The sequence below is a fragment of the Carcharodon carcharias genome, chromosome 9 (assembly GCF_017639515.1).
Source record: "Carcharodon carcharias isolate sCarCar2 chromosome 9, sCarCar2.pri, whole genome shotgun sequence".
NCBI classification, from domain to species: domain Eukaryota; kingdom Metazoa; phylum Chordata; class Chondrichthyes; order Lamniformes; family Lamnidae; genus Carcharodon; species Carcharodon carcharias.
Window position 1 is genome coordinate 132,418,328 of NC_054475.1, and position 13,150 is coordinate 132,431,477.

Genomic DNA, 13,150 nt, shown 5'->3' on the forward strand with positions numbered 1-13,150 from the left:
TATTATATTGTTGTACATTAAAATACACAGCAGAAAATCACCCAACCAGAAAGCTGGACCAATTTATATATTTAGATTTTTAGCATTTTTTAATGAATTGCCTTTATATTTTTTGAATAATTGAGAACTTGCATTACTACAGTGGTGACTTTATCTCAAAATGGTGACTATTTGAGTTATTGTGGGGAAGTGTTATTACAGCAACAGTATAGTAAATCACTGAATATGTGTTGTCACAAATATGCAGATAGTAGTGTAGGTGCCTGTGCCACCAGAAGTATTGATCTAATGATGTGCTTTTCTACAGAAAGGTGGAGAGCCCAGATGACTGCTATTTGCTTTGTGGGCACAAGTAGGCTGTGCGCCATCATGTTTGGTCAGGTGGTGTAGAACTATAGGCTAAACACTGTTTAAAATATAATTGTACATTCCCAGTTTTGAGCTTGCAGAATTCCAACAACATTTTAAGAATGCTAGTTGTTACTTTAGAGATCAAATATATATTTCCTAATTTGCTCTGACATTTGCAATAAGTTCTGTTCATTCTAAATGTTGCACATGCCTAGGAGAACTTAGATTTATTTGGTTACTGTGAAAATTAATTAAGTGCTACTTTTGTTAGTGAAAACTTTTCTTTCAAAAGGAGATGGAGTAGATGCTGAGAAATGAAATTAGTGGTCAACAGTATATGGATGGTTTAATCATCCTCTGTATTAAATGTAAGTCAGTCTTATTCTTGGCAGTTTTGGTGTGAAAATAACAATCCCAGATACATATTAATGTTTTGATCATGCTGTAGTAATTGCTCAAATCTTATCTTAAAATTACTTCAAGTTTTGGCATTTAAGCTTTTGTTGCTATATTACTGATGGAATATTTTAAATTGATCATTATATGCCTGGAATTTCAGCATTTACTTTTCAGCTACTGGATGAATTATTTGAACTGTTTTTCTTGCGTTACTGAGATATGGTTCCTTGGGTGTCAGTTAGCTGCTGATCTCTTGCAAGAGTTACCATTCATGTGTGGACCTAGATGACTGACTGACTAACTAAATAATTTTGGGGGAGAAAGATATCGCAGCAATATTTGACCCAAACTTTACCTGCACACGCTCCTGGTCGGGTTCACTTTTTTTGCTTTCTCATTTATTTGGCTCCCTAAATGTAGTTATAATTATAATATGCACGTAGGGATGAATGCAGTACACTTATTCACAAAATCAAAGACAAATGATCTTCACTTTGAAGAACCGAAGATAATATTTCAGCCTGTTACGCTATTCAAGAAATACTCAATGTTGAAGTGAGATGCAGATTTGGTAGGTTAGTAGTTGACTAGCTGTAATGTGTTGCAGGTGACCTTCAGGGCTAATTGTGTAATATAATTGGTGGGATTATTTGCATAAAATGCTTGATCTCTTTCCTCTTAAAAGTTGAACATGAGAGCACACTGGTGTTCAAAGGATATGCCCATTGTAGTTGCTTTTAAAATTGATGATATTACTTGTTATTAAATTGATAATTAGCACTTAAAACATTGATCTCAACTGCAGTAGATTGATGAAAATTTGGCAAGTGGAGCTTGTACTCCTGTTTATATTTTGCTGTTCATTTGAGCTAATGTGCTGAAGGCTAAGCTGAGAGCAAACCTAATCTATTTAGATTTATTTGTATTGGTGTTTAAATTTTGGTGAGGTGTTTTCCCTCAGAAAATATTATGAACAGTGAAGTTATACAACATTGATCTTTCTGTAGAGTTGTGATTTCAAGTTTTTTTTCTCAACCGCAGGATATTCAGTAATTAACTTTCTCCCCCTTTTCCTTTCCATTCTCCCCTCAGCCAAGTGTTGCTCATGCCACTGGTGCTCAAGTTTCTACGCTGGCACAAGTTGGTATATTCTTCTCTTGTTAGCTCCATCAATTTCTTGTTCAGGTAACCATTCTTGTGTGTTTCTGAACAATGAGTGTTAACAAATTTTGTGTAAGGCATTGCAGCTGATATTGCCTTACCCAACATACGTGGATGTATGTTTTTAACTGGGGCAGCTACATGTTCATAAGTCAATTATTTTTCCCATCTTCTTCCCTTCCCCCTCATGAGGCCCGTTCCTTAGCCCAGAGACACCAAGGGCACCAGAGCTGGAACTTCTGCCAGCTCAGTTGGGAACTTTTAGGTCTCTATTACTCTAGGTTGTGCCTTATACACTACTGAGGGATTTCTCAAATTTCATATTAGATCTACTAATGGCTGAAGTTGATGCTATTCTGGTGAAGATTTTTTTTAAGTTGACACACAAAAGGGGTGGGAGGTGAATTAATTAAGTCACATTGACGCATTCATGATCAGGAAGGCGAATTGTGTGTGACTAATTATAAAATGTTTGGAATATTTTAAGTGGAAATGTCAGCTGGACGCATCCTGCATCCATTTGTATATTTGGCTCAACTTGTAATGAAACCCCATGTTTTTTTTTGAAGAGCAGGGATAAAGAGAAATATAAGATTGTATTGTTCATAATAGTGTAATTAACAGGGAGTGTTATGCTTCAGTAGGACTTTCCAATTTAAAGGTTAAACATTTTGGGCCACCGCAGTACAAGTATGTTCCATATTTGTTCTGTGTATTTATCGTGTTGCACTGAAAGTGAATTGTGCAAACAATCTGAGGACCAGTTTTGCTGTTTCATCAATTTTCCTCCCCTTTCCAGTTTTTATTATTGACTCCTGTAGCAGTTTTATAGAAGCACCTACTCAGACAATTGCAGGTTATTTGAGAACCGAGGCATTAAAATCAAACCTGGTTCTTTCAATGCACTTCTATAAAGGGGTCATGCATAACATTTGATAAATCTGCTAACTGCACTAAACAATTACCTTAGCTATTATTTAAGGTAATTAAAATTTGCATGTTATTCTGATGACACAGTGAACTGAGGTCATAAAATGCTCTTGGAGCACATATCATTCTATAAAAGTGATGCACTCTCACCACAAGGTATTTGTGTGTAGGCCCATGATTGTTGACCAACTGACTGGAGTTTGGAAGAGTAGGTGGCTTTTATTTTTCTTTAATTTAATTTACATTTTACACACATTTGAAATTCGGTTTTAGTAAATACTGTGTACGGATGGCAAGAGGAAGGTGTTAATTTGTTTCCCTAAGTTTGCTGATACCTTGTAAGTCTAATATGATTACCCCTTTCCCTTTTTTTATCGGTACTTCTGGACTCTGCTGACTTTCATCGTTCCAATGGGGGATTCTCAACCTGCCTAATGTTAAATCTACGTGGGACTTGCAATGAACACTAATGTCCTATCATACATATTTTAACTAAATTAATAGCCTAATGATCGATTTGTTCCTGGAAATATGGATGGTCAAGCAAATAACATGGGCGGACAGATGGTTGGCAGCCCTGCTGGGTTTCCCCGTGGAAATCAAGGAGAGTATGGTTCAGCCAAACGTCGTAGATACTAATTACAGACCTGAAAAATACAGTAGCCTTTAGCCATTCCACTTAAAATTGCCTCAAGTATTTTTGCAGATTGTATCATTGTAATGAGCTTTAGTACATAAGGTCTTTAGTAATTTACTGTTTCAAATATTCTTTTAACTTCCTGTTGGATGTATTTGGTAAATGTGCATGATATGTTTCAGTAATCTACAATGTACATAATGTAATGCACACGTTGCAAAGAATTTGGACACGAACTCTCATTGAGATGTTACTATTTTGATATTTGTTTAGCTACTCTAGCAACATTCTCCAATGAAACAATCTTCTGGAACAATTTCGTATTTTGTGATTTTTGTTTTTTTTTAAAAGTGATTACAGACAGTAAAATTGGAATCTCAAATGGCTTATGTGTTTTTATTTTCTACTGCTGAAGGCTTTATGCTGATGTGTTTGGTATTTTAAATATAGCAGGGAGGAGAAATGTAGGATATTGGTGGGTTTGCATTTGAGTTTATGTTGGAATGTGGAATGGGCTTAAGTTTTTGGCATAAAATAGGTGGATTCCAGGTTCATTTACAATACCATGCTGTGTTCGCTTTTAAGGATATGGCTTATTGTTTTTGCTAGTTCAAAAGTTTAAAATATTTGAAACCATAACAGGAGTGACTTGTATTTGTAGAATGGGACATTTGAACCTAAAATTCAGTGTCCCAGGAAAACATGCCTAACTTGCAGGAAAAGTAAATCAAATATAAACCCACCTTTTGAGCTTGATACCCTCTGGTTTGTCTTAACTTGCCTGGTATAACTTCCAATACACACTTCAAAATGCAAATAAAGTTCTCAGCAATCTTTCTATTGTAATGTATTCATTTACTACCCTAATTGTATCTTGTTCTATTGTATTGTTACCCATTTCGGAGCAGTGTCTATTTTTTTAAAGTTTGTATTCCCTGATTTTAGTTAGCATTTTTAGATGCATGGGTAATGAGAGTTGGTAGGAATGTTGAATTTCTAATTTAACTTGCAGTTTTGGTGGAACAGTGGATTAGAAGTTCTTTTTATAAAAACAGTCCATAGAATTACAAAGTTTTAAGCAACCCAATGGTTTTATTTGACTTATGTCTAAGATCTTGATAAAAATTTGTTTCCCTATCATCCAAACTTCAATTCACAATAACCAGGCAACTAGTAAGTGGCTTTATCATGGTCCAGTATGAAGTTGCTTAATTGTTGAGTCAGTCCTTTCACTCCCCAACCAAATAAGTAAACCTTAATATCAAATATTTTGGCAGTTGCCATTAAAAACGTGCATTTTAATGGAACTTTTTTTTCCTCACTGCCCCTTATCCATTTATGAAGGTGCTGACTGATTATTTGGGCCTCTCAAACCTCTGGTATCTCAGCCAAATAGCAATTAGTTGCGAGAGCCCAGATGGTGAATGCTAATTTAGAACAGACTTAAGTTGCATCGCGGGCCTTTTTATTGTGTATGCCCTAGTATTGTTGGGCCATTGAAGCCATGTTGAAAAAAGCAACAATAAAATAGTAGGAAAAAGATGCATGTATTTTGAAGTTTTGTTAACTGATGTGAAATTTTTGGAAAAAATTTACAGAAAATATAATTGGCTGGACACTTGAAGGAAATAAGCTTGCAAGGCTACAGGGACTGAGCAGGGGAGTGGGACTAACTAGATTGTTTTGTGAGGAGCTGGCATGGACTTGATGGGTTGAATGGCTTCCTGTGCTGTAAATAACTCAAGATTCTATGACTGTAAAATTTAAAAGTGCATGTTACAATATTGGGCTAGGTTCAAGGCAAATGATTGGACTGCCATTTTGAGGACAGCCTGGGGCAAGAAAAGGCAACTTGTCCCATCAGTTCATTCCATCTATGTCTGTCTATGTTTTAACTTGGAGCCTTTACCCTGTGTTCCCGCCATCTTTTTTTTTAACTTAATGAATTTTTCTCCCTCAACCATTTATTCATTTCTCCTTGTCAACAATGAACCAGCTCCCTTTTATAGGTGTCAATTAACTGGTCATCTGAATTTCTGATGATATGTCCATAGTCCTGCCCAAAGCTTTTACATCTTCAACTTTGATTGAAGTTTTTGAACTTGTGGACTATTCTCATAATCTACACATCAAAGTTAATCTTATCTGTATTTTTAAATTATTTTGAAGATCTATATCATGTTTTCTCTCTTGAATCACAATCTTTTTATTCATAACTTGTTCCGTACAAGGCTTACAAATTTCCTGGTTTTATGTTAGCTATTTTTCTAACGCATCTATATCCCTTTGGAAGTGGGGTGACTAAAACTGCCTGCTGTTCTCTGAAGTTGGCTTCGTGCTTGTAACTTGTTCTGACTTGTTCAGTGTACCATAGTACTACCTAATTTAACCTGCATTCGTTGTCTGGTTGTGACTCCCTAATCCCTTTCTTATTTTCACCATTAGCAGAAGCTATTTTATATACATATTTATTTTACCTTTTATATGTATACTCATGCGTCTAGTCGTATTAAAATCCATCTGCCATATCTTAATCCATTTACACAATTGATCCAAGTTTCTCTGAAAATAATGTATCAGCTTTTTAAGCATTACCTGTGCAAACTGACTTATGCTGTCAGAAAATTTGGTAATATCACAGACATTTGGTTCCATATTCCCAAATTATAATTACTTGTGGTCAGAAACAACAATGCCACTAGTTCTCTTCTCAACCCCCCCCGCCCCCCCCAAGACTACTTTCTGTTCATCACCTTGTCTTTCGTTTGTCAATCAAATTCTGTCAACCTAAACAATGTCAACTAAGCTATCAGCCTTAATCCTCTCTACTAATTTCACATTAATTTTTTGTTTTCAAAATCCAAGTAAACTACTGGCTACCTCGAACTAGCTGTATCTTGGATTTCTTGTAGTTTTGCCAGCCATGACCTGCATTATTCCTAAAATCATGCTCTCTGATACCTGTGGTGTTTTTGTTCATTTGTCGCAAACTGCGGGATGTCTTCAGGCATTTGTTTAATTCAACATGAATAGTGAAGACATGCTCAAATTAGCTGTTTCATAAAGCATAAGTTTTATTTTTAAATATCAGAACTAGATTTGCCTACATCCACATCTTTGTTACTTCAGCCAAAGCTTCACTGATATCCACCAATTGTCAAGGAATTTAGAAAAAGTCTCCCAACCTAGTGGATGTTTTGACTCTAGTTTTGCATAACTTATTAACAAACTCTGATATGGATCATTTAGCACATTTACTATTATGGGAGTTTGTCTACAATCCTTGTGTGTGTGAGATGACTGATTCGATATGTCTGCTACATCTTGCTCATCTGTGATTTTTGACTATCCCTCTGTTTCCTGGGATACAGGTAATATTTAATATAGGTGTTCCTCTAAGACTGCTTCCAAGATCAGTGTGTCCAGAGCAAGGACAGCCAAATGCAGCTGTTCCTACAGATCAAGTGCAGTTCCCCATTTTTTTACAGAAAGTATGGCTTCACAGATGAAATGGGGTGGTTGTTAAGGCTGTGAAGTTAATCTGGATCATTCTGAAGAATCAAGCTGGTCCCTACCTGTCCAACTCTTATTTCTGTGATTCGGCGATGCAATGCCCCCAGTAGCTGCTGCTCGCACGTGTACCCTGCAGAACGCCTTCCTGCGCTAGATCATCTGTCTAGTGCCATCTTGGTTATGGGAGTTGATGCCACTGGACTGGGATGAGAGCGGGGCTAGAGGGGGACTGGGAATTGGAAGGGGTGGGTGTGGGGCGGTGGTGCCCTTAAAAGTGTTTCTCTCCTTTCCAGCTCTCCCACGTCTGGCTAAGGTGGTGAAATCCAGGTAGGGGGGAGAATGGAATAGGAGGAGGGCATGAGTGAGTTTATAGGGACTGAGTCGGAAGGGAGGGCACAAGTTTAACTAGTAGTAATAAAGATGTCTCTGTAAAGGTTGTCCATGTCTTGCGGCTCTCAAATATCTGAAGGTTATGTATGTGGCTCCAAGATTGAGAAAGCTTGGTCATCCCTGGTCTAGAGGAAGGAAGTAATGGTCTATAATTCTAGGAAATTAGTTGCAACAGTTGGCATTTGGAGAACAATTGTGAATTAGTGACCACAGCAAAGTTTGCTGAATTGAGGAAAGTTAACTGTTGGCCTGGAAAAGGCTAAATTAATGAGATTGGATGGTATCTGATTCAAATTAATGGAACAGAAATTGCAATGTATGGGTACTGATCAGTAAAAACATTCAAATTGGATGGATTGTAGCCAGAAAGCTATTTAAGATCAAAGGAGTACATCAAAAGAAGGGTTAAGTGGAGATTAAAACTCATCAAACTTGAAACTAAAACATGCGATTAAATAATAAATATGAAAATTGTAGGGAGGCGAAAAGGGAGATTACAGTGCTAAGAGGAAATATTAGGCATCTTATAATTTTAAGAAGTAAAAATAATGGCTGAAAGAGGTTAGAGCTGTGGCAGAAGAAGAGGTGGTATTAGTTTTATTTGCATCAGGTTTACAAATGGTAGTGAAGGTGAAATTGTTGGAAGCTATGGAACAATTAATAGAGATGTGTGGATAAGGAATTAGTTTGAAATTGCAGTCAAGGTGTAAAAGTCACTGGGCCCTGATGCCAGGCATTTGAGGCTGTTGAAATGGTTTGCAAGCAATGGTTTTGATTGTTCAATTTTCAATAGATTTGCAAATTATACCATGAAGCATGGCCAGTATAATGCCTCTGTTTAAGATGGAAGGGAATGATAAATTAGAAGATTTCTATTGCAGGCAGATATTTGATAATCAAGAATTTGAGGCCAAGTTAATGAGCATTTGGAGGAAAGAAAGGGAAAATTGAGGCCAACCAGTCGAACTTGGTAGAGTTGAATTCTGTTTGACCAATTTAATGTTTAAGCTAAAGGAGTAATTGCATATAGGCATATTGAATGTTAGATGTTGTCTACCTGAATTTTGTGACTTCATCTGTTGAGGGGTTTGTGGTATGTGAGGAAATGTAGAAGTATGGATGTGATTGGGCAGGAAACTGTTCGAGGTTTGATGGGTATTGCTTGAATTGGAAATGGGTTGGACATATAGTGCACCCCAGGGGCTAGTGCTGGGTGTACTTGTTGTTAAAGACATCAATATAAATAAATGATTTGATTTGGATAATATGAGATTTGCTAATGGCCCCTGAAGTATGTGTTACAAACTGGCATCACTCAGGCTTGATAAAGTCCCAGCTGAGTGGCAGATGTGATGTTTGAGGAAGTGGAGAGAGTAATGTATTTTGAGGAAAAATGAGGATTGAGAATATGAATTAAATGACAATGTGCTATGGGTTTTGGAGGAAGTGACAGACCTAAAGTGCAAGCATAAATCCTTTAAAGTTATGGTTTGATAAAACCATAAACATTCACTCCTTTGGGTTCTGGATTTATAGCTGATAAGCTTGTACTATGCAGTGGTTACACTGCAATTAGAATGCTGCATGCAGTTTGGGAATCTGCGTTACAGGAAAAAAACAGGTGTAGATTCTCACTTTACTGGCTAGTCTCAGCGGAAGCACAATCTATTTAGGGCTGGAACTTGTTGGTACTTGAATGGCTGCTTGCATACAAGCATTACCTGCCAGTTTCAGGCTGCCTCATCATTGGCAGATGGGTTAGAAGAAAATGGACCTGTGGGGTGGAGTGGTCACCAGATCATCACACCTACTCCACTCTGCCCCCACAAAATTAAAAACCAACTCCTGTTTGGTGGCCCAGCCAAAGAGGAGCCGGCAGTGATTAAGGCATATGCCCTGTCCTGTACTGTCAAGATGGCTGGTCGCCAACGGGGGGATTGAGGTAGCCACAGAGATGAGGTGATAAGTCATTTGCCATGACACTTGGGGTGCTACCATCCTGTACTGCCAAGTTGAAACTCTCAAAATTTAACCTGCAGAGTGGACAGTGTTGATTCAGTGTTTAGGCACAAGGGATGGGAAAATGCAGTTTGGAGAGACTTGAAGTTATGGGGCTATTCCTGTGGAATATGGAAATCAGCGAAAATTGAACAATGGTTTTTAAAATTATGAAGTATTCTAACAGACTTAATCTCTGGTTGGCGAGTCAGCATAGAGGGGTCATAAATTGAAATTTCCCTGTGTGAAGGGAAGTTAGGAGAAATTTCTTTCCATGCTGCTTTCCATATCATTGTTTACTGCTGGAAAAGCCCATTGCATTTTGAAGGCAATATATTAAATGTTTGAAGTGGACAAAAATAGTGGACGAAGAAAAAGTAGGGAAATGGGAGAAGTTTTGAATTGCTCTATTGCTCAGGTAGCCCAGACAAAATGGGTTGAAAGCTTCCCTTTGGTGCCGTAAATCTGTGTAACAATATTGTATAGAATCAGTTTAAACTTTCATAAATCTGGTTCTTTGACCTTCCTATTATCAGTATGGTTGAACAGGTTCTTATTTCCCTCTAGATGGTCTTTCATTTTTCCTAAATTGATTTGAAAATAAATATTTATGAGTCTTAGTCCTCATGTTTTGTTTCCATGTATCATTTTACAGAATCACAGAATCTTTACAGTGCAGTAGGAGGCCATTCAGCTCATTGAGTCTGTACTGGCTCTCTCAGAGCAATGTACCTAGTCTCCTCACCTACACTTTCCCCGTAACCTTGCACATTCTTTCTTTTCAGATAGCCAGCCATTCAATTCCTTTTTGAGTACCTTGATCGAACCTGCCTCCATCACTCAGTATGTTTGCTTTTACTTCTAGTTGAATTAATGTGGTCTAGGTATTGCTGGGCTTTTTTAAAAAAGGAAAACGATGAAATAATAAATATGGCATTGTTTTTCTAGTCTGTTTTCATTTGTTCTGTTTTTAAGTATGATTCTCCAAGACCTTTCTTGTGACTTAAATCTTTGAGTATTGTACCACTGCCTCGTTTTTTTGCCAAGGCTTTGACACTGCCTTGTTCTTTTGCCAAGGCTTTGACACAAATAATCAACTTTGGCAATTCCTGAATTGCTAGGTCTAAAGTCTTGGGCATGAGAGATAGATGAGTGAAAATAAAGTCTCTGGTTACTTCTGAATTATTTTTTCACATGCAGCCTGTTACTAGACCAGATGATGTTTGATGTGTACCATTCCACTGGAGCTGATCGGAAGTGGCATGTTCTTCTGCCCTCCTGTTCTATCCCAATGATCCCCCCCAACCCCCACCCCATAGTTAGTGGTCTTCAGCCGGTAGCAACTAATTTGCTGCCATTATTGTTGTCCATTTTGTTTCAACCTTATTCCCCATTTGCCTCAACCTTTTTTTACAGCTAAATTTATCAATAATGTAAGCACTACATCCATCGTTGTACCTCTATCTTTGTGAGCTGTTTATACCCTGTCGATAATTGGTCATTCTCTGCTGTTAGCCCAGTTTGAGATGATCAGCCCTTCATTCCTGATGTGCTTGTGTTTATTTAAAATATATTGAAAACATTCCTTCAGAACATTTGTTTTTATGTGGTAATTGTGTTGTGCCGGCGATGGCACTTTTTGTTTTTTCATTTATCTGCCGTGCCTTATTTATTCTTGGTGGAAGACATAGGCACTACCAGTTTGGCTACCTTGCCCTGCCCCAGAACTTGTCCAAGTATCCTGGGAATCTGAAGTTACTTCAACCCAATTAGTTCCTTTTAGCATAGAAAAAAAATTCCCAAAGGATTTTGCAGAAGCATAATCAGACAGGATGTTGAGACAAAGAATGAGAAGTTAAGGGTGACCAGGAGGTCCTTGAAGGAAGCGAGGGGAGTGGACAATGGCAGTGCTGAGGGGGAGAATTCAATAATGTGAACTCTGAAGGCACTACTGCAATATATTAGGGTGCATGGTTTGAGAAGGAATTTAAATGAGGGTGGGATTTTTTTAATTAGCGGTTTTTGGGTTCTAGCCAGCAAGGACAGGAATATGAGTCTGAGTCGATACAGGATGGGGCATGGGTAATTGGGGTAGATAAATGCAGTGATAAGAGTTGTAATAAGTGAGGAGGAGCAAAGACGTTTGATGTCGTGGAGGTGGAAGTATGCAACAAATTCCAATTTTCCTACATCATTCTCATCACATTATGGACATGTTTGCTTGTGTGGCCTTGTTTTTTAGATCACAACTCATCCTTTCTACAAGGTCTGCATCATAGTCAAACATGAGCCATGACCTCTGGTCTGCCTTCCATTGCAGACATTTTTGATTTATTGTTATGTCCTTATTGGAAACTTTGTGCAATCAAGTAGATTATGATTGCTAGACTAATCTGCTTGTCCTCCATGCCATTTATAAAGTGAAAGCAGTGAAACATTAGACACCAACAATTGATTGAAGGAGGAGATTTAGATTTTCATCAACCTTTTGGTGGTGCTCTTGGTTACTTTCCAAAGTGTCTGCCTTGGTCATGTTCATAGGTGTTGATTCCTTGGGTAAAACACTGAGCAGTGTTCATCTTTTCAGGTTTCTCTCACAGGTGATTACCTTATTCCTCCTTACTATTGTTTTCAATCTGGGTGACCAATTTCTGGAATGTGTTGCCTTATGTTGTGAGCACAGCCAGCAGTTCCTTGTGTTCAGTGTTCTTGTGCTGTAGCAAAATAAGTGATATTCCATGTGTACATATTCCTTTGAACATTAAAATTTCTGGAATAACATATGTTGCACACACTATAGTTCCTGATTTCCACTATTTTTATACCCCCAATTACAGTACTACATGCAATATAACTCAATTAATTTCACTTGCCTACCATGGTCTTAGCGAATTTGTTCATTTTGTCTTGCTGCTGAACTTGTGCTCAGGCTAAATTCCTTTCTTGTCTTTTCTCAGTACAAACTCGCTTGACTTTTTAACTTGGCCTTTTTGTCATTTTAAGTAGTCTGATCTGCAAATTGATTACTTTGCACTTAATTAACTGGCTAATGATTTACATTTATTGGAGGAGCAATTTCTTCACTGTTTCTGATTCCTGTTTTAGGTCCCAAAGTGACGTTCACCACAATGCTTGTGAAGCATTTCTGATCTTGGAAGATCCATTATTGGTATAAACTTAATTCTACTTCCTTTTACAAGTGTAACTCCTACATAATTTTAAGTATATGTAATACATATAGAAAAATGTATTTTTAATGGAAGGCTCTACTTGGCTGAAGAAAACTGATAGATACAAGAAATTTGCGATTGCATTCATACTGAAATACAATGAAAGAATCTCTGAAGGAAAATCTGTTTTTATAGTTTTAATTCTAAATATTGTAGAACTTGCCTTATCTCCAGTTAAGCTGCCAGTCAGAATCTGTATGTGGAGGAGGGGACAGATGAGAATAGACCCTTTAGGGAAATGTTAAATATAATCAAAACTGTAACTAAACAATGTACCTTTATTTGAAATGTGCTTGTCTTTTCTGTTTCTAATGTACTACGTATATTAAGACCAAAATTGGAGAATGCAGGTGACTTGTCAATTTCCATACGCTGGATATTGGCGATTCAACTGTGGGATGGGAACGGGGAAAGCTTTAATTTACCATGTTCATTTCAAAGCTTTTGTTATTAATGACTGGAGTAAACTCGTTTTGAAGCCCAGAATTGTGCTTAATTCATAAGGCTGTATACAGAGTTTTTAAAAAAAGGGTCTTTTGGA

At 37.4% G+C, this 13,150-nt stretch overlaps 1 protein-coding gene across 3 annotated transcripts in view; it reads left to right on the forward strand.

The window, feature by feature from the left end:
* LOC121281924 (non-POU domain-containing octamer-binding protein-like) overlaps window positions 1-12,614 on the forward strand; it is a 58,489-nt gene extending 45,875 nt beyond the window's left edge. Inside the window, exons 11-12 of one of the 3 annotated variants that reach the window (XM_041195137.1) lie at window positions 10,165-10,222; window positions 12,485-12,614. In XM_041195137.1, the coding sequence (XP_041051071.1) occupies window positions 10,165-10,191 (27 nt within the window). In that variant the 3' untranslated portion in view covers window positions 10,192-10,222; window positions 12,485-12,614. Of the gene's footprint in view, window positions 1-1,842; window positions 1,936-3,345; window positions 4,313-10,164; window positions 10,223-12,484 lie in introns of those variants that run through there. The other 2 variants (XM_041195134.1, XM_041195133.1) reach the window with 2 other exon arrangements.
* The last annotated feature ends 536 nt before the right edge of the window (window positions 12,615-13,150 follow it).